The sequence below is a fragment of the Neovison vison genome, chromosome 5 (assembly GCF_020171115.1).
Source record: "Neovison vison isolate M4711 chromosome 5, ASM_NN_V1, whole genome shotgun sequence".
Taxonomy (NCBI): Eukaryota; Metazoa; Chordata; class Mammalia; order Carnivora; family Mustelidae; genus Neogale; species Neogale vison.
Genome location: NC_058095.1, coordinates 57546154 through 57573004, shown reverse-complemented (window position 1 = coordinate 57573004; position 26851 = coordinate 57546154). Strand labels below are relative to the sequence as shown.

Here is a 26851-nt window from a genome sequence, read left to right as displayed (position 1 = left end):
AATGTTTCTTATACACTTGAAAAGAATTCATATTCTGCTGTTGTTGTATGTAGTGTTCTATGAATGCCAGTTAAATTCAGTTGGTTGATAGTATTCAATTTTTCCATATATTCAGTTAGTTGATAGTATTCAGTTTTTCCATGTCCTTGCTTTTCTATCTGCTGGTTCTATCAGTCACTGAGTGAGTGTTGTTAAAATTTCCAGCTATAATTGTGGATTTGCCTACTTGTAATTTAGTTTCATTAGCTTTTCCTTTGTGTATTTTGAAGCTCTGTTTTTAGTGCAGAAATGTTTAGAATTGTTATAACTTCTTCATGAATTGACATTTTTATCATTATGAAATGTAATAAGAAGCTTATTCTGACAATTTTCCTTGCTCTGAAATCTACTTTGTCTCATACTAATACACCTACTTCAGCATTCTTTTGATTAATATTCAAGTAGTATATATATATTTTTTGTTCTTTTGCTTACCTATGACATTATATTTGAAGTAAATTTATTGTAAACAGCATAGAGTTGGTTCTGTTTTTTTTTTAATGCTGACTATCTATGTCTTTTAATTAGTGTGTTTAGACTGTTTACATTTAATATAAAAATTGATACGTTTTTATTCAGGTCTACCACTTTATTACTCATCTTCTGTTTGTTAATTCTTAGTTTTGTTCCTCTGATAGAGGGAAGAAAGCATCAGGATTCTTCCCATGCCCTTGGAACTGTAGTTCCTCTAGTCAGAGGGAAGAATTTCCCTTTTTCAGAATTTTAGGCACCTGTTTGGCCACCATGGCCAACCACTGTTGCTGCTGTTGCTATTAAAAGATTGCCTGCGGGATATGGAAGGAGGAATTGCAAAATAAAAAGTAAATTCCCCCATCTTTCCAATCCTTTCGGGACCCCCTTTTTTTTATCCTAAGACCAGAAAGAGAGGCTTTTCTTTTAGCTCTTTTTGTCTGCCCTAAGTGTGGACTTGTGCGTTTCAGGCTATCTTTGTGGTCCAGACCAGCGGATAATGGGGAGGGGGGAAGTGAAGAAAACTCATTGCCAGATTGTTCATGAACTGGTTTTCTTCCCCATTCTGCCTGATACCATTTACTTCTCAGAATCCTCAGATAGCCATTCCATGCATACGATCCAGAATTTTTAGGTTTTTTTTGAGTGGGAGAGTTACAACAGAGTGTACTTACTCCATGTTAACTAGAGCCAGGACCTTCAGTGTCACATCTTCATGTTTAGTTGTTTATTGTTTTGTTTTGTTTTTTAAGATTTTGTTTATTTGAAAGAGAGAGAGAGAGAGAGAACATGAGAAGGTAGAAGGTCGAGGGAGAAGCATACTCCCTGTAGAGCTGGGAGCCCATTGCGGGACTCAATCCCAGGGCTCCAGAATCATGACCTAGCTGAAGGCAGTTGTTTAACCAACTGAGCCACCCAGGAGCCCTGATGTTTAGTTTTTACTGACTTTTTACAATACATCTTAGGAAATTTAGAAATACATTTTTAAAAATTAATGTGTTAGAAATGTGTTAACTGTTTTGTTACCTAGTGTTTGAGATGAATAATTCTGAAAATCTTTTTAATTCAGTAAATGTAAATATATGTCATCATTTTTATGTCTGCTTAATATTCCATTGCATGAGTAACTTTAATTTGCTTAATTGACACTCTGCCATTGGGCCTTAAAGTTTCTTTTGTTTTTCTCCCTTTATAAACAATGTTTTGATGGATATTGTTGTATACTTTCCTTATGCACTTATCCAATTATTTCCTTAGGATAAATTCCTAAGAATGGAGTTGCTTGGACAAAAAGTATACACATTTTGAATTTTGATGTTTATTGCCCAACTACCGTCCAGGAAAGCTATACCAATTTCTGCTCTCACCAACTGAGTACAGAGAAAATTTTCCCGTATCTTCAGCAACAGTTGTTTTCTCTTTTCTAATAATTGCCAATGGTGTATCACATTTTAACATTCCTTCCTATGATTATCAATCATCTAGAATTATTCAGAATACATTATAATTTTAAGTCATTCAATTCGATCAGTGATATTTTATACTTTTAATATAATTTTTATTGTGGTAAAATATACATATCATAAAATTTTCCATTTTAACCATTTTAAAGTGTATGGATTTGGTGTCATTAAGTGCATTCACGACATTGTACAATCACCACAGTCCATTTTCAGAAATTTTTCATCTCTGTACCCACTGAATAATAATTCTCCTCTCCTCCTTCCCCACAAGCCCTGGTAACCTCTGTTACACTTTTCTCTCTCTGTGAATCTGCCGATTGTTAGTGCCTCATGTAAATAGAATCAAGAATTTGTCCTTTTGGCCTGATGTATTTCACTTGCATGATGATTTCAAGGCTCATCTATTATGTAGCATGTGTCCAAAGTTCATTCCACTTTAAGGTTGAATAATTTTCCATCATATGGATATACCACATTTTGTTTACCCATTCACCTGTTGATGGACGTTTGGAGTATTTCCAATTTGGGGCTATTTTGAATAATGCTGCCATGAATGGTGATATGCAAGTATCTGCTAGAGTCCCTATTTTCAGTTCTTTTGGGTATTTACCTAGGAGTGGAATTTCTGGGTCCTGTGGTAAATCTGTGTTTAACTTTATGAGGAATCACTATACTCTTTCTCCACCACAGCTGCACCATCTTGAATTCCAACCAGCAACACACCAGGTCTAATGTTTCCATATCCTTGCCAACCCTTGCTGTCGCTTTCTTTTTTAAACAGCTGTCCCAGTCAGTGGGGAGTGATTCATCTATATTTTTAAACTATCTTTACTAGATTTTGCTATCAAGGCTAAGTTGGCTTTTTCAGAGAATCTCTCCTTCTTTATGCTTTTGAATAGTTGAAATAGCTTAACATTTTTTCATTGCTGGTTTTAGAGAACTTATCAGACATCTATCAACTGGTTTTTTTAAAAGAGATTTATTTATTTATTTTAGAACATGTGTACCAGCGGGGAAGAGGCAGAAGGAGAGAGAGAATCTCAAGCAGGTTCCACACCGAGCACAGAGCCTGATGCAGGACTCCATGTCATGACCCTGAGATCATGACCTGAGCTGAAACCGGGAGTGGGACACTTAACCAACTGAGCCTTTTAGGTGCCCTGACATATATTACTTTTTAAGAGCTAATTCTTTGATGACTCTCTTTGTTTCTTCATTGATCACTAACAAAAGCAGTTTTCCTGATTCAGCCTTTTGTGTCATTTTTATTTCCCTAGAAAACTGTGTGTGAGATACAGGTTCATTTTTTTTTTGCTACAAATAAACATATTACATATCATATATGTACATATGTGGCATGCATTGTGTTATCTTTTCTAATCATTTTCATGGCCTATCACATTTTAATGCTCATTTATATGATTTGTTTATATGATTATCAATAGGTTACAGTTACTCAGAGTACATTATATTTTATTCCATTGAGTATATATATGACACTTACCATTCCTGATATTTTCTTATTTCTCTCTCCCTCTCTCTCTCTCTCTGAATTAGCTTTCTCATGTGTATCTTTATTCATTTGTTCTTGGATTTGGTCAGAGTTCCTCTGCTTTTCAGTTTTGGAGTTTGTTGCTCTGGGAAGCAGGCTTTGGGGGGATTCCCCTGACTGGGGTCACGGTGGGACAGCCAGGGGTCATGACATTTGAGAGCCAGGTAGTCTGAGTTCGGTGCTCATTCCTTTACTTGCCATCTCTTTGACCTTGAATCATTATTTAGCCTCTCCGTGCTTCAATTTCCCCATCCGTTGAAGATAATACCTACCTTATACAGTTAATATGAATATTAAAAATTCGATTGTTTTAAAGTGTTTAGAAGAGTACCCAGTGCACAGTCAGCACCATAGAAGAATTCCTCCAAAATGTTAGGAGTCTAGGTCCCCTAGGAGCCTCTCCGCTCCCCCAAATATACTTTCTGTACCTTCCCACCACTTAGCTAACTGCTTCTTATTTTGCAGAACCACCTCTCTGCAGAAAAACAACCACTTTACTTTCCATTCTGCTGCCTGAGACGACCACATCCTCCTCACTCACACCCCAGCCTCCCATGGAGAGCTCAGGTCAGTATGACTGGGGACAGCGGGGTGTCACAAGCCTGGTTTGTCGTGGGGAGGGCCTCCCTTGCAGGTGAGAAGGCCCCCAGGGCTGGCAGGACCACCTTCACCTTCACCCAGACCCCCAGCTCAGCTGCCCAAATGCAAGAACATCTTGAGGAGTGGACAGCCACAGACCTATATGAGACCCAGCTGCTTACAGGTCACTGCGCTGAACACTGGGGATAATGACAATGAGGGCCAAAATCTATCACCACATGTTTGTATTTACTTAACAAAAACCTCTGTAGTGCTTATAATATGTCAAGTAGTGATAAAAACACTTGACAAATAGTATCTCACTGAGTCTTCGTAAAGACCCCATGAGATAGATGTTATCATCGACCCCATTTTGCAGAAGGAGAAAGTGAGACCCAGAGGGGTCCACCCACAGATACCATATAGTCAAAGCAGGGTTTGACCTAGCAGTCTCAGTCCAGTGCTATGCCCTGAATGATTTCACTGAGGGTTGTCCTGTGCATTCATCAGAAGGATCCCTGAGGTACAGTATCAATGTAATCTGCCTCGTTTTATTGAAGGGGAAACGGAGGCTCAAGTTAGGTAATTTGTGCAAAGCCACACAGCTGGTAAGTGGCCGAACCACGATCAGAACCAAGGTCTAGCTCATTCCCAACCCCAGACTCTTCATCCCTTATCAGCCTGGGACACAAGGAGAGATGACCCTTGCCTCGAGATGTGTATCACCAACGGTCACCCAGGAAGTCCCACAGCACTCCTCGTGAGACGTAGACTCTGATGCCCTTAAAGACCCCCATCCAGAGAAGGGGAGGGCATGCCCAAGGCAGGTGCAGCTACTGGGTTGTTACCATCCCTCAGACATGTGTCCTTTACACACACACACACACACACACACACACACACACACCACTACATAGAGCCTCACACAGCCAGACGTTCCATCTGAATAAGGCAAGTCCGTGAATCCTGGCATTGATATATTCTGGGCTGTCTTTAACCAGCTGGGGTTTGCCCTGGGAGGACAGTGGCAGAGTCAGCCCCGTGAAAATCTACATAGTTCAAAACCAACTTACTTTGCCCTGACTTTAATTATAACAGTAGATGCATGCCTTGCTGTGTTTTAGGAAGAAAGTTGCGCCAGTAAAATTTCTTTGGACACAAGCAGTAGAAACCCATAGAGCTAGTTTAACTACCAAAAATAAAGAATGGCCTAGTGTTGAAGGACCAGCTGAAGCCCCAGGCACCAGCGAGGGTGGGGAGCAGAGCGGACCCCCAGGACAGGAAGAGGTGGACAGTGACCTCAGAGAACGCTCTGCGCCTTCTTCCCTGCTGGCCATCATTGGCACAAGGTTCGCCTAGAGGGAGAGAGAGTCCGTTGGCCAGCTCAGTCCTGTGTCTACTCTAAGGCCAAAGCAAAGCAGGGCACCTGGGCCACATCCTCACCAAGACCACAGTGAACAGGGAGGAATGCTGGGTAGGAGAAACCACAGATACCCACCACCAAGCATATGACAGGTGACCCCCTCCCACATCAGATGGACAGAAGGAAACATCCCCAAATTCTGATGCTTGCCCTGGGAGCTCTGAAGGGGGGGGTGTTTCATGATCAGAACTGCAGTTGTATGGGCTGTGTTCCCAAATTACAAATGTTTATAACCTTCTCCACCTTCCAAGAGCCCTAAAGGGTTCTGTCATTCTAGAGTAGAAGAGGGGCACCTGAAAAATTATTTTTTTTAAGGGATACAAAAGAGCAGTGTAGCACAGGCACCAAAACTGTAGTTATTTTGCCATCCCTGCAAATCTGAGCATTTGTTCCACACGGGGGCAAGGGAGATTGGGCATGGGATGGAAGAAAACTGTGAGCCCCATTACTCTGGCTGATGGTGTGTCTGGGTGCTGAGCCCAGATTTCAGTGACCAGCTGAGAGGCTGAGACCAGGGGATTCCCAGACGAGTCCTTGGCCCTGGTTGGAAGGGCAGTCCGTGAGGTCTAGATGGTCAATATGTCAAGGTCTGAGAAAGTTCACCCTCTGAAAACCAGGGAAACCAACGTACCCAGTGACATCCATCTGTACAGAGCTCAGGGGTCCCAAGTCTGAGTCAGAACACACACACAAACCAACCGTGTTCCTCTCAGTTGTTTTATGGCTCACCTGACATGAGGAAATGGGCCCTGGGGTTAGTGATTTTATAGTGATTTTAGAAGAGAGTGGTCCAGAAAGTGTTTGTTGGAATTTGCCATTTCCATCCCAGGAAGGGGGAGCTGATTCAGATGGCTGATATCCGGAGAGCAGAAAAGGGCAATACTTTCCAGTACTCCAGTTTGAGGGGAACATCCCTTGGAAATTACAACCTCTTTGGTAGTAATTTTGTGGGTACCAAGTGACCCGAGTGTCCCTATAACCCTTGCATCTGGATGGACACATCTACCCTTGCCCCAGTTCCACTCCTTAGCTAAAGAAGGCTGAGGAAAGGGCGCCTGGGTGGCTCAGTGGGTTAAAGCCTCTGCCTTTGGCTCAGGTCGTGATCTCACGGTCCTGGAATCGAGGCCCGCATCGAGCTCTCTGCTCAGCAGGTAGCCTGCTTCCTCCTCTCTCTGCCTGCCTCTCTGCCTACTTGTGATCTCTGTCAAAAAAAAAAAAAAAAAGGCTGAGGAAATACTTAGTTTGATTGTTCCACCAGCCTCTCCATCCTGATACCTCCTTGGGCCTCTGTGGGTATGTTAGGAAGGGTGTCCTACTGTACAACCATGTGCAGAATGATTTGTCTTGGGGAATTTGCTCACATTATTATGAAGGCTGACAAGCCCCAAGGCCTGAAGTTGGCAAGCTAGAGATCCAGGAGAGCCTATGGTATAGTTCCAGTCCAAAGGCAAGATAAAAACCAATGTCCTAGCTGGAAGGCAGTCTAGCAGGAAGAATTCCCTATTACTTGTAGGCGGGGCGGGTGTCAGCCTTTTGTTCTGTGCAGGCCTTCTACTGATTAGATGAGGCCCACCCACATTAGGGAGAACAGTCTGTCAACTCAGTCTAGTGGTTTAAAAACCTCATTCAAAAACACCCTCCCAGAGATACCCAGAAGAATGTTTGACCAAATATCTGGGTGTCCTGTGGCCCAGTCAAGGTGACACATAAAAAACCGTGACAAGTAGGTGTGGGGTGACTTCAAGACAACAAAGACAGGTCTGCTTAGAAAAATCTTAGAAGATTTTATTCATGTCATGGCTAGACCCCAAGAGAGTTAGAGCCATGGTGTCTGCTGCCCAGTTCCCAGGGTCACGTTTCTGAAGAAATGCATACGTCTTGCAAAACAAATGAAATACAGCAATAATAAAAATGAAACTTCCTCCTGTTATGTTTTTTGAATCTCCTCCTGTCACCATGAAGCCAGGAAGGAGCCATTCTGACCCTGTGACCTTCATCCTTTATGCAGGGATAATTGGCCTCTGTGTACTCTGAGCATCTTGGCACCGGACTCCTTCCTTGACTAACAGCTCAATTGTCCAGAGCTCTCAGCTTAAGAGCTAAGACAGTAATTCCTACCCTAACTATCCGTTCGAGTGTCCTGGGGAGCTATTAAAAAAGAAATTATTAGTTCCTACTCTAAGAGATCTGATTTAAGCTAGTTTCCTGGGGGCTGTATGTTAGTGTTTTTTAAAAGCTCTCCAGGTGGTTCTTCTGTGCAGCCAAGACTGGGAAGGAGGGAAAAGGCAAACATCCTACAAGGACGTTTGGGAGAGATCTGATTCTGTCTGGGACAACAGGGCAACACAGAGCCAGAATGGCCATGTGCTGCTATAGCTTCAAATGGCCTGAAGTTGAAGACTGCAACTTGAACTACCTTGAGAGCTGTGACTCTTTGTCCAGGCACCTTTATCTGGGGCACTGGCTTTTGGTATTCGAAGCCCAGATACACATAGATAGACATAATGTTGTTCTCCCTTTTCCGGGTAAGCAGGTGACTATAAGGGGACATACAAGAGTGGGGCTTTAGAGGAAGAGCATCCGCCAAAGGGACAGCTCTCTTCAACAGCTCTGTGCCCTCGCACAGATGCCAGCCTCATTTGTCCAGCTGTCAAATGGGACGAGAGCCTCCGAGGTCCTTCTGGGCCTGACCTCTGTGTTCCGAGAGACAATACGGCACAAGACAAAGAGCTCTTGACTTGGAATCTACAAAGCAGAGCAGGGAGAACTGTATTGCCCTACTGAGCTCCCAGGGCTCTGCTCAGAAGCCAGTGAGATGAGATTCCAGAAAATTATCTGCGCGTCCGAGGGTCTGTCAGAAAGGCTAGCTGGTATACCCATGAGCCCAATGTTGGTGAGTTAGCACAACCAATGCTTACGTCTCACATCACCATCCAGGCCAGGCTCCAGTCCTTCAGGGATGAGACTCCTTCCCTCTCATGGCACCATCTCCGCCAACACGTCTTCCAAGGTCGCCAAGGAATAGGAAGAGAGAGGTGGAGGATAATACAGAGGATTTTTTTTAAAGTCTTATGTATTTATTTGAGAGAGTGAGCACAAGCAAGGGGAGCTGCAGAGGGAGAGGGAGAAGCAGACTCCCCGCTGAGCAGGAAGCCCGAGGTGGGGCTCGATCCCTAGACCCTGGGATCATGACCCGAGCCAGAGGCAGATCCTTAACCCATGGAGCCACCCATGCGCCCCAGTGCAGAAGATTTTATGTCATACCTTGTGTCCACCACATTCCACTGGACAGGACTCAATGCATGGCGTCTATCTAGCTGCAGGGGATTCTGGGAAATGTAGTCTTCCTGGCGACCCAGAACAAACATGAACTCAGTTTGATGAACACCTCACATTGTCTTACCACACCTCCGTAAGACTCTCTGAGTGTACGCCTTTTATGTGCAATTTAAATGTTAGATATTAATAGTAACATGATGCCTAATAGTAATATCCCACATTCCTGGATGGAGGGGAAGGTAATAATTATGAATGGCCTTTATTATTGGCTGTTCTGAGTCAAGAGTAATGTTAGACATGCATGTCATATACAAATAACCCTGAGATCCTTGAGGCACAAGAAATATCCTGTTTCTTTCATTTGCTTAATCAGATCAAATCCAGCTTCAAGCTCTCATTTTCCAAGGTCAGTACAAATTCCAGGGTCATTTGCCTGGGCTGCCTCCCCCCTGTTTGTGATCTCGTAAGCCCAGGGGTTACAAAGTCTTCATGATGGGAAGAGGCTGTGTCTTCAATTCACTGTAGCTGCCACACCCCTGTCCCCAAACAGGTTGGCCAGGTATGCACGGTCCATAGGGAAAGAGAGGGTTCCTTCGGAGACATTCTTATGCGCTGGCAAAGGTAACCCAGGAGACCACAGCCGTGGCCCTCAGAGCGCAGAGTATAGTGCTCACCTGCCTCCGTCTGAGCTCTCTGCCACCCCCCTAGGCTGTATCCCAGCCAGCCCCAGTCTTTCTCGTTCCCTGGGTCCCCATAAACGTGTGTTCTCACAGCCTCCCACCTTGGGTTGCCACTGTCCTCAGTAGCTACAAGCAGCAGCCTTCATCCCCATCCTTTGAGACAGTCCAGCTCGGTTGTCTCAGTCCCAGAGCCAGGGTCTCAAACTCAAGGGGCCAGGTACAGGGTGTCGATGAGCCAGACAAGGAGAGGGGGCCGCTATGAAGAATTGGGGTAGCTGGGCCCCGTCTCAAGGGGGCAGCCCCTTCCAGGCCCCGTCGGTTGCCACATGTGCAAAGAATGCATGCCTGGTGTCAACAGACTTTCCAGGGATGCCAGAAACCCAAACTTTCATGCAAAATCTCCTGATTTGTACATGTTGGCAGCTGATTTGATTTTTTTTTTTTCCAAGACACTCTACAAGCCCAAACAAAACACGTCTGCAGGCCAGATGTGGACCAAAGCCTGAGTGCTTGTTCCGGCCGCCCAGACTTTCGAAAACATACTTTTATGTGGGGCTGTCTCCTGGGGCTATTGGCAACTTCTCTATTTTTCTCTGAAACATAAAAGCTTGACTCCCTGTGCAAGACAGGGGAACCCAGGGCTCAGAAGACAAAGGCTTGGCTGCCCTTCTAGTGAGGGGCAGGGAGAAGATGATGGCTATCATAGTTTGAAGTCTGTGCTGTCCATGGAGAGGCAGCTGGGGATGGAGGGAGGCAGAAGGAAGGAAGGAGGAAAGAAGAAAGTAGACATAACAATGTCTTAAAAACTCTGCCTGCATTAACTCATTAAATCTCCGTGTAAGGTTGGGGCGCCTGGGTGGCTCAGTGGGTTAAAGCCTCTGCCTTCGGCTCAGGTCACGATCCCAAGGTCCTGGGATCGAGCCCCGAATCGGGCTCTCTGCTCAGTGGGGAGCCTGCTTCCCCCCACCCTCTCTGCCTGCCTCTCTGCCTACTTGTGATCTCTCTATGTCAAAATAAATAAAATAAAAAAAAAAATAAATCTCCATGTAAGGTGGACACAGGTAGGTCAAAAGGCAGCTTGTGACCAGCCTTCATGCCAGGCTTCATGATTTCCTTGCCAGGGGGGCAGGGGGCACGGAAGGGTGGGGGGTGATGCACGGCCCAGTAGTATGGCCGGGGGAGAAACTTGAGCTGTGAGAGCCGCCCACTCTCAGCCTCTGGGAGACTCAGAAACAGACTTTGATGAGGTCCAAGGGGACCAAGTGAGCGGCAGGAGAAAGGTGGGGGGTTTTTGAGAAGCAGGGAGCCCTGGCCAACTTAGCCGAGTACACACCAGAACCCTAGAGGGGTCGGTCTCTGAGCACCAGCGCCTTGGCTGAACACGTTCTACCTGCTGATTCTTTAAAACATGTGATCTCTATCTGCATCCTTCCAAAGGAGTGTGAGACAATTATGATACAGGTTTCGTAGAACATAAAGCAAGAGCCCCAAAGAGGAGCAGAGAGGAGACGTCCCTGTCCCTGGAGATGAGCTGGTTTTTGAGGCTGGGCCCCCACTTTGTCAGTTTCCTGACAACCCAACAAAAGAGGAACCCCTGAGGCGTGTGGTTGGTATTCTCTGACAACCAAAGGCACACTTGCTCGTGAAGGAAGACAGACGCTTGGTGAGAGCCAGTCAGAAAGAGGAATTTATGGTGCGGGAAGTGTCTCTCATGCTTCCTGTTTTTAGTCTGGAGTCTCCGAGAAGCAGACCTCACGATGGGGTGGCCACGCAGGGATTGAGGTGGGCACACAGCCCAGGGGCAGGCTATGGAGAGGGCGCTGACGGGTGTCCAGCTCTGAGGGAAGGAGAAAGAGTTGAGGTGCTCATGGAAATGCATTCAACCCAGCTGTGGCCAAGAAAGGCTCAGCAGTGTGGTTGGGGAGCCCTGAGCCCAAGTCAGGTGCCTCAAGGGTGCAAGTCTTGGAGGAGGAATGTCACAATGGCCAGGAGTGTGGCCCCGCACCAGGCGATGGGCTGCAGGTTCCCAGCCCCAAGTGCCCCCCCCACCCTGGCCAGCTAACCTCTTCCTGCAGTGGGAGATGGGCCAGGGGCCTCCCCACCACTCCCATGCTTCCCGGATGTCAGTGGCTCATTCTTGTACCACGCTCACGCTTTGGCATGCCATCGGACCACAGCTGAAGAAAGAACGATCTCGTGACACTGTTCCAGTGGCAAAGGAGACTTCATTCAAGACAAACACACCACGGGACAGAGATGGGGCTCCACCCCAGATCACACAAAGACACCAGGGGAGTTATAAGCCCATGGACTGCAAGAGGGTGGGGCAGGTGGGAAATCAGTCCGAGGAGACTTGGGGCATCTAGATTTGGCTAACAGTGTTCTGCTCAAGCTGGGCCAGGCCAGCGGGATAGGGGAGGGACAGAACCGGGCCAGGGCTGGGGTCTGGAGGGGAAGTTAGCTTAGCAAAGCCTGAGTTCAGTTTGATGAGGGGACAGTCTGTCCTTTCCTGTCCCATCCTTGATCTGACATGAAATTGACTTGAAATTTAGGAACACATATTTTTTTGAACGCATAAAGATAAGTGCCTAATTATTCAGGTTTTAGGACTGCATGAGTATCCCTAAAACAGCCCTGTGAGCCACCAGTGGAGTACCCATGGTGCTTTGGGGAACGTGGGTTTTACAGAGAACAGGGAGGTGCTGATGGAAAGGCTTATTGGAGAGCCCTGTGCTGGCTGCCTGCTCTAAGTTGATCACTTTGGGGCACCTCTTGGGGCTTAAAGAAGGGGTGAAAGATGGTCTCAGGGAGAGCAGACATGGAGGCGAGGGTGAGGCCGGGGTCGCTGAGCTCCAAAGCTCCTGGCCCCAGTGCTCCCCCCCACCCCCCCCACCCCCCGCTGCCCAGATGCGGAGCTCGACCTCCAGCGGAGCGTGCAAGCCGTTCTCCGGGAACTCAGCCCCCAGGCCCCAGCCCTGCAAAGCAACCAAGGTAAGAGCCAGCAGGCAGCCTCTGTCCCACTCCTTCTCAGCCACCTCCCCAGCTCCCCATGTGAGCAAAATTTCTCTTGACCCTCTGGACCAGCACGACCTCCAGACACGTGGCCCCAGGTGCTGAGCTCTAAACATCGCCAGCCCATAGGCCACGCACACACTCTGGCCCACTCATGTCCCACATCCCTGCCTTTCCACCCCGAGAATGCACTGTCCTTGACAGGCAGTGGAGCAGAAATCCTCCACGTATGACAAGCCCTCCCCACTGTGTCGCCAGAGCCAGGTGCCCAGCTGAGGGGTCGGTTCTGTAACCAGTCACAGTCACAGTCACAGCGTGGGGTTCCAAGGGCTCCGGTTCCAGCTCAGGGGGATCCCCTCTAAGAGCCCCCATGCCCTGCCTGCATGTGCTGGGTCCCCTCTGTCCTGGCCAGGCATGTGGAGATGGTCCCTGCACAAGAAGGTCGAGAGAGATCCGGGGAAGAGTCCGGTGCTGGTCCGTATTCTGCTCAGAGAGCTGGAAAAGGTGGGTTCTCGGGCTTCGGAGAGGTGGGTGAGGGTTGGGGAGGAGGGAGAGAGAGGTCAAGCCAGGTGGGTCCTCAGTCCCATCTCTGCTGCATCCACCCTCCCCCCAACTCTGGTCCTTTGTGGACCTCCTGCGTGATTTTCAGCAGCTCTGTCTCCCTCCTCTACTTCTTGAAGGGCAGTCTCCCACAGTTTCACGTGACTTAGCGTATTTCAGAAAGAAGCTCTGTACCATGGCCACACATGGAAAACTCCCACTTGTGGGAACAGAAAACGCGGATAAACATAAATGCATACCTATTAAAAATGTTTCAAAATTGTTCTTGTACCTCCCCAAAATGATCCCCTCCCCCATGCTCTGTGTCATTTGGGAGATGCTGCTCTCAGGGCACCTCCACGGTCGGGGGACTGGCCTGCTGCTCGCACCACTGCCACCCCCCAGGCTCTCCCAGCCCTCTCCACCCCCATGCTCCCTCCCCACCCCACCCCTTCCTTGCTGGGGCAGGCCGTGCCCATTTCCCTCCCCTTGGTGTGGTGGGATGCTTGCCTTCTACCCCATCTCCTGCCCACACCTACTCCCACCCAACCTGTGCCCTGCTAGGAGGTGGTGAGCCACCCTCGAGCCCCAGCCCAGTAAATGCCCCGCGGTCTCCTGTTTTCTAGGCAGAAAGTGAAGACCTCCGGCATGTCATCATTCCCTTGCTGCATACTCTGCTGTACGTGCTCACTAAGGTGAGCTAGAGCGGAGGGTGGGGGCATCGTGGAACCCCATGAGCACCAGGGCCAGACACTGTCTTCTCCCTCAGAGGATGCCTGTCTCTGCGTGGGTGGGGCTAGAACTCTTGGACTGCCTGCCCTAAACTGGCTTCTCCACTCCAGCTGTGTCCTCGCCCTAATACACGGAGGGGCATCCTGGGGCAGAAGTGGGGGAAGCGGGGGAGGCAGTGTGTAGAATGCATGAGAGCCTTGAATGTCAGAAGGAGGTCCTCGGGATTGCTCCTCTGTGCGCTGGGGGCCATCGCTGACCCTGCACAGAGGAGAGACAAGCTGTGGAGAAAACGTCTTGAGAACGGGAACCAGGAGCTGTGTATAGTGCAGGGGGTGGGAGTGGGCAGCGAGGGGCATGAGGGGCATGACGAGCAGTTCAGGGGCTGCTGGAATCCAGGGGCAGGATGGGGCTGGGCAGGAGCCTGGGGGGTGAGTGGGGAAGGGGAGCCCCCGGGCACTGCACTGTGAGCATCGTGCCCGCGGGACAGCCAAGCTTGGAGCCTGGAGCTCTGCAGGAATGAGGAAAAGGGCGCTGAGGGGGGTGGATTTGCTAGCAGAACAGGAGGAGATGGGTTCCCGCCACAGTGAATTGGAGCAGGGTGTCGGGAGGTGTGTCACGGGTGCTGGGAGAAGACGCTGGGGATGTACGTTTGGGAGAGAGGTGTGAGCCCAGTTCTGGCTGTCAGACCCGTCCTTCCTCCTCTCCATCCCACTCTCCTGCCCTGTTCAGAGCCTTCTGTCCTAGGGCTCCAGGCACCTGACTCCTCCCTCCTACCCAGGCCACTGGCATCACAGAGGAGCTCTACCGGAGAACCTACAACTTTTGCACGAGGTTGCTAACCCTGCCCGCCCCCTACTGCACGGTAGCCCTGGATTGTGCCATAAGGCTGAAAACAGAGACTGCTGTCCCAGGTAAGAGCTATCCCCAGTAAGTGCTGTTCCAGGTAAAATCTGTCCCAGGTAAGCGCTGTCCCAGGTAAAGGTTACCTCAGGAAAGTGCTGCCCCAGTTCAGACCCAGCAGTAGCATGTCATGGTCTTGCTTTCTGTCTGAGGTCCCTGGAGCTCTGAAGTCCCAGCACCTCCTGTGGAAGTGAGGAAGGAGGGCCAGGGACCAGGGGCTTGCTGGCTGAGGTGGTCTGCTTTGCAGGGACGCTGTACCAAAGGCTGGTCATTGCCGAGCAGAACCTGACGAGTGAGCTGTACCCCTACCAGGAGAGGTGAGTGGCCCCAGGAAGGCTGCTACCTTCTGTGCCCTCTAGGTGTTGGGACTCCATGACTGCTCACTGAGGGGGACTGGGCAGGGTGGGGACAAACCCCAGCAGAGCTTCCCGTCCATGCCATGTGTCCAGCCCGGGGGTATATTGTCAAGGGTGGACGGGGCCTGGCTTCTCTGGGGACTCCCCAGAAGCAGGGTAGGTCTTTCTTCTTGGGCTGGCTTCCGAGCCATCCTGCTCCCATGCAGAAGGTGACATGGACACTGAGCCACTCTGAAGTTCTGTTGTCCCACCCCATCCTTGGCAGTGATGCAGCATCAACCAGCCAGGCAGCCAGAGACAGCCCTGGGGTATTTACAGCTCAGGCCACAAGCACACTGTGGAATCTGGGGCTCTGGTCTGTGTGTGCCCGGCCCTTTATACAAGATTGAGCAAATGTCTGCTTGTCATGTTGGGAAGAGGGCCTGATGGAGTGGGGGTGCCTTGCCTCCTGCCCTGCCTGCAGGTGCTACTGCTGAACTAGCTCCGGAAGGAGCAGATTGGGGCGCAGGGAGCTGGAGGGACCCAGAGGAGCTGGCAGCCGGGAAGGGGAGCAGGTGCAGGAGGCTGGTTTTTTGGGTGTGATCAGGTGATGGGAGGAGATGGGGTGCACTCAGGGTCCAGAGTGCCTTTGGGCAGGAAGGATTTAGGGTCCCTCCTGGAGGGTGATGTCATCAGTGGGCCACAGAGCTAGGGGAGGGAGCAGCATTTCGGTTGGGGCCTACCTGGACATGAGACTAACCTAGCCCTCTCCCCTGCCACCACCCCAGCAGGGGGTAGCTGCTCCTGCCTGCTCTGATCTGCTCCAGTCCCCACCGCTCCCTATTGCCATCCCCCACCTCAACTTTCAAACTCCAGGCTCCTGTGTTTGGAGAAACAAAACACCTGGGGGCTGCGAGGCTCTGACGGTGCCCTTCCAGGGGCTCTCCTCCTGGGGGGTCACCCTCACCGGCGCCCCCTGCCGTCTCTGCTCTCAGAGTGTTCCTTTTCGTGGATCCGGAGCTGGTATCTCCCTCCGTGTGCAGTGCCCTGCTGCTGGAGATCGAGGCGGCACAGGTGCAGCAGACCCCAGAGGCCTGCATGCAGCATGTGGTCTCCCACGCCCTGCAGGCGGCGCTCGGGGACGCCTGCCACACCAGCACCCTGCAGAGCAAGCTGAAGGTAATGGCCCTGCCCCAGCCCTCCTGGGCTGCCGCCCACACCGGCACTCCCACTCACCCTCCCGCTTCTCCTGTTTTCATACCACCTTCCCCTCAGTCAAAAACGGGGACACACTCAAGGAGGAAGATCTTGGGTGGGGGGAATGCACATAAGTCAGAAGAGGGAACAAAAATCCCACAGGCCTGTCCACCCAGACATACTAGCAGTGAACACTGCGGTCTGTTTCCTGAACCAAACTGGCAGCACTCATCTTCATAGCTGCCGTGGAGTGAATGTCCGCTGTGTTCCAGGCACCGCCCTAAGCGCTTCATGTGTATCCCATCTTAACGTTGTGAAATGGGTAGAAGGATCCAAACGGGCCCAGAGAGGTTGCTGACCTGCCTGTGGTCATACAGATACAAAGGGGCTGAGTCAGGATTTGAACCCAGATCTCTGAGACATCAGACCTATGTTCTGCCGCTTCCCAGCCCCACTCCCCCACTGCTCCTTTTCAATAAAAGGAGCTCCCAAACTCTGTATATGGTTTTTATATACCGTATGGGTGTGTGCGCTTACATAATGCCGATTTCCCCCATCCCACTGGAAATACACCGCATCAGAGTGTTTTCCCTAGAAAATATGTAGCCCTGATGGCTGCACCATATTCTCACCTCTGAGCGCGCTGTTAGTTATTTAACTCGCCCCCTGCTCCTGTCCGGGGCATTTCGTTCCTTTCTCACACTCACCCGCTTGCATCCTAATTTCTCTGCCTGACTCAGCCTGGGTGGCTGTGCACAGCCAAGGCTCCAGTAGGTTAGAGGTGTTCCGGCCACGGGCTGTAGCAGGTACAGGACATCTTTGAGGGGCACGGTGCCACCTGGGGCCGTGCGTCCCGCACCGTGGGGTCAGGGGAACAGGAACCGGCTGTTGCTTTGCAAAGGCGGGTGTCAGGGATTTCCGGAGTGATGTGCGGAGGAGGCCAAGCAAGGGGCCTAGAGACACAGCTTTGGGGGCCAGATCTCGCCAGATCGGCAGTGGGACTGGAGAACAGCCACATCTCCTCAGGGTCAGCTGTCCCTCTTGTCTTCAATCTCCTGAGCCCCAGAAGGAGTTTGCCCATAACTGTTTCTGTAGGAATCAGAGCTGTCCTGAATTACCATGAGAGACCAGACCTTTTTACTTCCTTCCCCATCTGCTAGTTATTGGGAGTGGACTGTCCTCGGGAGTGGGGTGTGAGCGTGGAGGTGGCTTTCTTCAGCGGAGGCCGACTTTGGCAAGAGGTCAGCTCACCGTGGACAGCTGTCATCGCTCCCAACAGCGGGACTCGGGTGTGTCTCAGTCCTGAAAGTGGGGGATCTGAGTAGTCACGTGCATTTATCACATCACACGGTGTCAGAGCCAGAGTCATTACAATGGCCCATAAGACCCTCTGAGCAAGTGTCCTCGATTATATCCTCTGGCTGTCTTCCCTCAGTCCCCCCGCCACTGAAGGAGCTCATCTCCTGGCTTAGAGGATGTGGGGTTCTAACAAGGACACAGGCAGGCCCACCTCCGTTCTGGGCTAGAGGTCTGCCAAGGAGGGTCGTGGCTTCCCAATTAAGGGAGAGCACGTCATTCTGACCATCTGGGACTCCAATAAATGTTTGCAGAACAAACAAATAATACAATTAGAGGAATTTAAGAATCCAAGTTGGAAAAGACCTCAGGGTCCATTTCATCTTGGTGCTTAATTTATAAATACGTTAAATATTTACTGAGCAATCACGACATGCCAGGCCGTGTTCCTTCTAGATGCTGGGATCCAGATAAAAATTCCCGTCCTCCGGGAGTTTATATTGTAGTGTATCTCTTTCTTTTTCTGTGTGTGTGATAATAAATAAAATGTACAGTATGGTAAATAACAGCGAAAGGGGGAAATGTGCAAAGAAGGATGTGAAATTGGGAGGAGGGACTGAAATTTTAGATCGTGTGATCAGGGAGGTCTCCTTGTCAGGTGACTTTTGAGTCAAGTCCTAAAGGAAGTGAAAGAGCAAGCCATGTGGATATCGGAGAGAACGTGCAAGCATCAGGAACAGCAAGTGCAAAGGCCCTGGGGTGTAAGCATGTCTGCCGCGTTTGAGAAACAATAAGGAGACCTGTGTAGCCAAAGCAGAGTGGAAGAGAGGGAGAGTATAGAAGATGGAATCAGAGAGCAAATGAGCTGGTAGAACAGATGCTGTGTATACTAAAGGAAGCAGGAAGCAGCCATGCTTGAGAACATGGAATGCACAGAGAGAGGCTTCCAAAACCTGGTTCTGTTAATTTCCATTAAGGAGAAGGGCTCAGCTTGGTGCTTTACCCCTAACTTCTTTAACACTAACTTCCCTCTTTTAAAGAGAGAAGGCAGCAGGGGTGCCTGGGTGGTGCAGTTGGTTAAGACCCAGCTCTTGGTTTGGTTAACGTCTGACCCTTGGTTTTGGCTCGAGTCGCGAGCTCAGGGTTGTGAGATTGAACCCCACAATGCCCTAAAGTGAGCCCCTGGTGGGAGCCCCACGTCTGCTTACGGTTTTCACACCCTCTCCCCAGTATTCATGCATGAGCTCTCGCTCTAAAATAAATAATGAATCTTTTAGAAGGAGAGAGAAAGAAGGCAAGCTCTAAGCTGTAAAGCTTGACAGGCCTCAGTACCTGGCTAGAATTTAATAATAGTGCCTTGTGATTGTTAATATTCATCTTAGTTGTTGCAGGATACCCTGAGGCACTAGCCTTTTTATACAGATAGAGCAGAAACATAAATTGTCCCTCTGAAGTCATTTTGAACCAAAAAGAGTGAGCTGATTGGAAGACAAATGGCAAGTAAATACCAGCACGGTATGTCAGGATAGCGCAGGAATGACAGAAGTCCAGGGAATAATCAGCAACTGTTTTCTTGAGCAACTACTCTGTGGTTGAAGATGTTCTAGGGGCCCTGAGTGCAGCTGTGACTAAAGGTCTGCGGAGTTTGCATACAGGACGGCGATCCCTGCCCCTCTGGGGTCCAGACTTTGCAGGGAGCTTCGGTGTGAGGGACAGGAGGGACCCGCAGGTGTAAGCAGCTTCAGGCAACTTCAGAGCTGGGGTGGGTGGGTGAGTGCTGGGCCGGGACACAGGCTCTGGCGCCCCTCCCCGGAAGGCCTGCCCTCGCCGCGCCCTGGAGTGCTATTTCCACGCCGTGGTGGCCGCCGTGGAGCAGATGGCCAGCGAACCCAACCCGAGCCGGGAGGGACACCTGGAGAGGCTGGAGGAGATTTACTACTGGCTGCTGGGGCCGGCGGCGGCCGCCAGGGGACGCTGCTGCGGTAAGCAGGCGGGGGCAGCGAGGGCCCGCAGGGGGGCGCCAGAGAGCAGCGCTGCACCTGCTAGCCCTCAGCGGGGCTGAGGCGGGTGGGAGCCTGGGGACTTGGAAGGTGGGGGCTGAGAAGGTGGCCCAGCTGCTGTTCGAGGCTCCTGGCATATATTTGAATATTGCATGGATTAATCCTCAGAGTAAACTTCTGAGATAGAAATTACTGTGCCCCTCGTTTTAGACCAGAAGCCTGAGTTAGAAAGAGGCTGAAAGATCTCGCCCAACATCACCCAGCTCTTAAGAATCAGACCCAGGCTGTGTTACAGAAACACAGCAGCAGGAAAGGCGTCCTGGCCAGGCTGTACTTCTGGCTTGGGGTTAGCAGGAAGGGACCCACCATGGGAGGAAAGGTCCCGAAAGACACTGAGCTGGTCTGTGAAAGGTCCTAACAGTTGAGCCAGGAAGTTTGGAGGAAGCGGGGGGCCGCTCAAACAGCCTTGGGCGGGGAGGGGGCAGGTGCGCTGTTGGGCCCTGGGTGAGCTGATGGGACAGAGAGGAAGCCTGGGCTGGACCATGTGGGAGAGAGGGTCTCTGCACCCCCTCTGGGCTTTGCAGGAGCTGGAGTGGGGAGGGCAGAGGGGAATGCCACAGCCCTCCTCCCGCTTTCAGGTGACCCCCTGAAGGACCCACAGCCAAGCATCCCTCTGCCCAGCCCCCACATCTCCTTCCACCTGTGGACCGATGAAGAGCAGCTCTGTGAGTCCTGTGCCTCGCACCTGGCTGGCGGGGAGCTGGCTGGAAAGAGGGGTGTGTGTGTGTGTGTGCGCGCGTGTGAAACTGTCTTCACGGGTCTGTGTCCATCTGTGACTATGTGTACTGTGTCTGCATGTCTGTATGTGTGTCTGCATTCTGTGTGTGTCCACGTATGTGCTCCTTAGTGCCTGAGTTGTTCTGCATATGTGGAAGGACCCATTTTCTCCATGTCAGAATAGCTCAGTGCATTAGCTGCTGGCCTCCTGGGATTAGGAATTGCTGCAGGCCATGCTGACCCCAACAATGAATGTCCCTAAGAAGGGACACAATGACAGTGACACAAAAGAAGTTACCGTTCCCGCAGCCGGAGGCCCTTCCAGAGAGACCCGCCTGCCTGACACTTCTGTCCACACTGGTATTCCCATGCAGCTGTCCCCAGCCCTTCTCCATCCAGGAAGGGGGTAGGGGCACAAGGGTGTGGATCATGCCGGGAAGTGCTGAGCTAATGAACTGGGTCCGAGTCCTGGCACTTCCTTCCATGTGCTGGGTCACGCTAGACTGACTCGGTTTTCTCATGGATAATAAAATGGAAGTAGATTAGAAAAGCCTAGAAGTCTTTCCTGGAGCAGGTATGGTCTGTTCTCTATGTCCCAGGGGAAGCTACAGACCGGGGGATGATGGGAGGAAGCCAGGGAGTGGATATGATAAAGAAGACTCCAGGGTCAGCTAAATGGGAGTTACTGAGTGAAGATGACTTCTTCACTGCAGGACTTCTCAGAGCCTTTAACAAGTTTACTAATGGAACTCAACTACAGGTGGCAGGAATATTTAGGGTTCTCCATCTTTGTTGGTCACAGAACCTTTGTTTCTTCATGGGGCTTCTATTGGGCTGAATGGTGTTTGAGAAACCTGGAACCACAGGCCTTCCTGGGGTGAGGCCTGCCAGCCTCCCGTAACTTCTCTGCCCTGACGGTCCCCATGTTCTCTGCATCCCAGGGAAGGAGCTGGTCCTCTTCCTGCGCCCGCGATCCCAGTTGCGCCTCAGTGCCGACTTGGAGGCCTTGGATCTGCAGGGCCTCTGGCCAGACCGGGAGCTGGCCCGGGCGTCCATGCTGTCCACTGACAGTGGCATTGAGCGGGACCTGCCCATGGGGGCTGATGAGCTGCCTGTCCCCGGCAGCCCTGAGATGGAGCGTGCTGGGCTACAGCGCAAAGGAGGCATCAAGAAGCGGGTGTGGCCCGCCGACATCTTGATGCCTGCGTGCTGGGATGGGCCCCAGGGACTACACCGCAGGACAGGCCTGCCCAGCGGAGATGGGGGGATGCTGCCGGGGGTCTCCCGGCTTCACACGGCCAGGGTGCTGGTCCTGGGGGACGACAGGATGCTGGGGCGCCTGGCCCAGGCCTACCACAGCCTCAGGTAGGGCCCTGTGGCGGGGAGCTGGTCGGGGGACAGCTGGGGACAGGGTGGGAGGGCCTGAGCAGGAAGCAGCAGGGGCGCGGTCAGACCTTGCCATCACCCAGCACCGCAGTCACCAGCTTGGCTCTTTGCCGTGAGCTCCGTAATCCTTGCCACCACCCCCGCCCCTGAGACAGACATTACTGTATGTATTCTATAGCTGAGAACGCCGGCTCAGGGAGATTGGGTGCATCGCTGCCCACCCCCCACCCCCCCGACCGTCTAGAGTAACGATCAGAACCGGGATGTGAAATTGTTTGAAGCCGCAACACCTGCCCTTACCCCTGTGCTCTGCTGCCCCTTGCCAGGAAACGGGAGACCCAGAAGTTCTGCCTGACCCCCAGACTCAGCCTGCAGCTCTACTACATCCCTGTGCTGGCGCCTGAGGTGGCAGGGCAGGGCAGGGTGGGGCAGGGGAGGGGGACGTGGGGGAGGACCAAGGGGCTGTCCACAGCAGGGGTCTGGCTTAGGGGCCAAGCAACCACATCCCTGACTCCAGGGGCTAGGACCGTCCTTCCTTAGGATGCGGGGCCAGGAGAACCCTTCCAGGGCAGCTCTATGTCCCAGGACCCCAGACCCGGGCCCTGGAGGCTGAAAGTCCCCTCCTGGGGGCAGCCTGCCCATTGCTGAATTTTGTTTGGCTTTTCTAATGGAATTTACTGGAAGCGTCTGTTCAAACAGGGACCACCTTTCTCTCTCTCTCTCACATACACACACACACATACACATATGCAGGCACACACACAGCACACTTCCTGGGGTCACATAAAAGGAAATTTCAGGCAGTGGGAGCCCCCTGATTTATTGGGGGGTAGGGGACAAGCTTACCCTTGCATCTTTGCATTTCTGCTGTCCCACTCTGTTTGCTTTTCGGGGAGCATTAAATTCAAAGCAGTCCTTGTCTCTCCACTTCCAAGGCTCATGGTCATCTTTCAATGTCCCTGGCAAGTGACCCTCCATCCAGGGTATCCCAGCTTCACTGGGAGAGTAAAACCCAATTGTCTTCACATGGCAGAGAAACTGAGAGAGAACCAAGAGGTTCAGTGATTAGCCAGTTTGCCTAGGGGACCCTCTGGCCGGGAAGAAAGTGCCAAGAGACCAAGCCTGATGGGTCTGCCCTGTCCCCCTGTCCCCAGGAGCCGGCGACAAGCAGACATTCGGAGCTCCAAGAGCTGGCGGCGTTCCTGGGCCGCGCAGACCCGTGGTACCAGAACACAGTCAACACACTCTGCCCGGCCATCCACAAGCTGGCAGAGATGGTAGGGGAGACGCGAGGGTAGGGGGGAGGTGGGAGGAGCCTGTTTTGAGATACCACCCTTGGCTCTTAGCCTCAAGAGTCAGCCCTGGGGTCCCCCAGGGTGGGATGAGGCTGGAAGGGAGCACAAGAGAGGAGCCCTAACCAGCTCATGCTGGAGCTCTTAGCAGGCACCTGCTTGGGGGTGGGGGAACACTGGGGAAAATATGCAGTAGAACATTCTCTCATAAGTGTATAGGCCGATTTGTTCCTTCTCTTCTGAGGTTCCTGGGATGGTTTTTCTGTGATTGTAAGAGCCCCTGCTTCCTGAGAGCTCCCACGGGCTCGACACTCAGCAGCCCTACCAAGTACAGGCACTCTTACGGGTGGGTGCTAACATTGCCATGTCCCCATTGTACAGATCAAGCTGCCGGGGTGCAAAGAAATTAGGTAACTTTGTCCGAAGTGGTAAGATGAGAGGTAGAGTCCTGCTTGGAACCAGAGCGTATCCTCTTGACCACAAAACCAGGCTGTACCCTCAACCTTCCTGGGCGGAGCCGTAGGGAGGGAGCTCCCATCTTTTACTGACTCAAAAAGGCCTTCATCTATTAGGAGAATCTTTTTTATATCTTTCCAGTAAACTCTACCTCCATGTGGGGCTCAAACTCGCGACCCTGAGATTAAGAGTCTTTTAGTTCCACTGACCGAGCCAGCCGGACAGGCACCCCTCCTATTAAGAGGCTTTTAACCTTTTTGGGGTTGCAGACATTTTCTTCCACTTTGTTTACTTGCTTGTCAAGTTCGTCAGTAGCGGTTTTTGACTTACAGAAGTTCGATATTTCTATGCAGTTACACACAGGACTTTATTCTTTGTGATACTGGAGTCCTGCTTTGAGAGGTCTTCTCCACAGACTGAATTATATCCAAGATTAAATTAATATTCACTGATCATTTCCTGGAACTTTTCAGGTCTCGTTTTTTCCATTTAAATAACCTGCCTGCGATCGATTTCAGGGTTGAGTGTGAGGCATGCAAATTGCTTTTTTCCAAATGCTCAGCCAGTTGTCCTAAAGCTATTTATTGCATGAGCCATCTTGCCCCGTCAGTCTGAAATGCCAGTTTTATCATCTACTAAGTTTTTACAGATGCTTGAGTTTATTCTGGGACTCTTACTCTTTCTTGTCAATCCATTCATTTCCGGCCACGTTAGCATTTTTTCATTTAATAGCTGGCAGGGCAAGCCTATCCCCTTACTCTTCTTGGAAACCTTTCAGACCATGTTTGTTTCTGTTTCTTTCCAGATAAATATTAGAAATGTGGTCAGGTTTTTTTTTTTAACCCACCCCCTCAGGATTTCGATTGGAATTTGGAGGGGAGTCAGCCTCTTTTAGGATGTTATGCACCTTGATTTTAGGTACCTAATTTCTGACTTGACAGTCTACTTGAGTGGGGTGCTTTCTAGTACCTTCTCGTGGAGGTGTGGGGGGAGGCCTCCTTCCTGAGTTACCGCTTACCCAAAAAATGTCTTTGTGTATGCATAGGCGACTGTTTAGCTGGGTATTGAAATACTTTTTCCTCAAAACTTGGAGGCTGTTAGAGGAGGAAGATCTTACTTGTGCTCTCCCTTTTTTTTATTAAAGATTTTATTTATTTGACAGAGAGAGAGCACAAGTAGGCAGAGAGGCAGGCAGTGGGGAGGGGAAGCAGGCTCTCCACTGAGCAGAGAGCCTGATGCGGGGCTCAGTCCCAGGACCCTGAGATCATGAGCTGAGCTGAAGGCAGAGGCTTTAACCCACTGAGCCACCCAGGTGCTCCTTACTTATGCTCTTTTGTCAGTAGTTTTTATTTTCATGCTGGGACATACGTGGGATTTGGGGCCCTCCCTGCTCTCCTTGCCCTCAGAGTTAACGATTTGTACAGCCCATGTTTCCTCCCAAAGCGGTTTCCATGTGAAGAGATGGGAAACAGTGTAGGTGAGGACAGCCTTGTTGGAGTACATTCTCTGTCCCTCCGTGTGGCCTTTCTGAAGGGAGCAGTGTTTTTATAGACCAGACGGGAGATTCTGGTCTATAGAGAGTTATAGGATCATATAGGGGTTGGATGAGATAAACTTTAGCTGCTTTCCAATTCTGGTACTATGTAAGCATTCTGTTTATCTAAAAGGAAAAAAAATATCTGATGGTTCTGCTTTATAACCATAGGAGGAAGGTGTGTAGGACATGACACTAGTGTTTTTCCGATAACCCACACATGTAAATTAATCTGTTGATATATGGAGATACCCCAAGAGCTGAAGGAGACAGCAGAACCCCTCACTTCTCAAGCCCCAGGTCACTTGGCCAGTGAGTGACTGGAACCCAGCCCAGACTCGGTGATCGTTGGCTGTAATCTCAAGCATCTTGTCTACCCCAAGCACCCCACTTAGTGCCTTCGACCTAGAGGCACCCCAAGTGTCTTTGTGCAAGTGGAATGAATTGAGGATGGACTTGCCTAGATTAGGAGTGGAAATCAGGGAAGGAAAGGGCTGGAGTGTGTTTGAGTGCCCAACAGAGGGCATGTGGGACCATTAGAGTTTCTCTGTTACCAGAATAGCAGCCTCCACAACTGCATGGAGCCCCCACAACTGAAGACCTTCTCTGCCCCCTCACAGCCCCCTTCCCTGGACACATCCCGGACTGTGGACCCCTTCATCCTGGATGTCATCACCTACTATGTTCGCATGGGCACCCTACCCATCTACTTCCAGATCTACACTGTCAAGGTCAGTATCCCCCACCCTGGGACTCCATGGGTAGCACACCAGCAGGACCCTGGGATGCCACCCCCTTAACACCCTGGCTCTGGGGAAACACAGGATACCAGGGCACGAATCACAGACTCACTGGTCTTGGTTGTTAACTGTAGCTTCCCAATCTCTGAATGCATCAGATAATTCCCAGCCTCAAAAACCTCCAGTGCAAGCAGAAGAACTTGTTCACGAGGAGGGATGCCTTAGGCCTTGACCCTGTGGTGGACTGGGGACAGGCAACTGGGAAAGTAATTACCAGGAATTGCTTTATATCGGAAATCCTAGATGCCCACTTTCCAGTCTCTGATCACAGGTTCTCATCCTGGCAAGACCCTCTCATCTTCTCCCCCAGGACCTGCCTCCTTAGCCTGCAAGGTTTCTGTTCTTTTCCCTGCTAAGTATGTGGCCCAGTGACAGGGCCTGAGAGGGAGAGCTGGAGAATCTGACTCTTCCCAGACTTTGTCTTGACCTTATCTCCCACCTTGTCTTCAAGCTCCCAGGCTCAAATGGCAGCAGAGAAGTTGAAATTTTAAACCCTCTCTGGTTCCCAAGGCTGTCTAGCTCTTGTAGGCTGATCCAGCCAAAAAGGAGCCCTCTTGGAAGAGCAGTGTTTCTGCCCTCTGTGCCAAGTTCGACCAGCGTCTGTTGACAGTTGTCGCTTTCTTAGTGTCCCTCCCTGACACACCCCTGCATCTCCACTCCATGATGCTTCCGCCTCCGTAGACACGGGGTCTGAGCATGGGGCTCCAGCAGGCAGGCCTCCAAGTCTCCACAGGGTGGAAGGATGCTCACTGCCCTCCACTCCTCCTGGCACCTGTTTTGTGTCAGGGAAGACTCGCAGTTGCAAGACATATATGCAAGACATATAAAAACCAGCGTCGGGAGAAGAGCTGTATCAGCTCACCTTGCTGGCAAGGGCAGAGTTGACCGGCTTTGGCAAAGCTGGGTCTGGGGTTTCCAGGGATGATGGGTACCGCACCTGTCTCCTTTTGTCTCCCTTCCTGGTGACCAGATGACCCATAGCCATCCTAGGCCAGCATTTTTTTCAAACTCAGCAACCCCAGTGGGGAGAGGGTATCCCTTTTCCAGTGGGATCAAGGCTAGTGCCTATCTGTATGCCTGTCACTGTGACCCAGGAGATGAGTCACAT

General features: G+C 50.8%; 1 protein-coding gene across 4 annotated transcripts in view; it reads left to right on the top strand.

The window, feature by feature from the left end:
- PIK3R6 (phosphoinositide-3-kinase regulatory subunit 6) overlaps positions 1 to 26851 on the top strand; it is a 49273-nt gene that overhangs the window by 10618 nt on the left and 11804 nt on the right. For 2 of the 4 annotated variants that reach the window (XM_044249074.1, XM_044249073.1), the window contains exons 2-14: positions 3991 to 4092; positions 12394 to 12477; positions 12911 to 13002; positions 13665 to 13733; positions 14549 to 14681; positions 14918 to 14987; positions 16001 to 16184; positions 19315 to 19480; positions 20137 to 20223; positions 21217 to 21640; positions 21988 to 22066; positions 22816 to 22938; positions 25564 to 25674. In XM_044249074.1, coding sequence (XP_044105009.1) covers positions 4080 to 4092; positions 12394 to 12477; positions 12911 to 13002; positions 13665 to 13733; positions 14549 to 14681; positions 14918 to 14987; positions 16001 to 16184; positions 19315 to 19480; positions 20137 to 20223; positions 21217 to 21640; positions 21988 to 22066; positions 22816 to 22938; positions 25564 to 25674 — 1635 coding nt within the window. In that variant the 5' untranslated portion in view covers positions 3991 to 4079. Of the gene's footprint in view, positions 1 to 3100; positions 3129 to 3990; positions 4093 to 12393; positions 12478 to 12910; positions 13003 to 13664; positions 13734 to 14548; positions 14682 to 14917; positions 14988 to 16000; positions 16185 to 19314; positions 19481 to 20136; positions 20224 to 21216; positions 21641 to 21987; positions 22067 to 22815; positions 22939 to 25563; positions 25675 to 26851 lie in introns of those variants that run through there. The other 2 variants (XM_044249076.1, XM_044249075.1) reach the window with 2 other exon arrangements.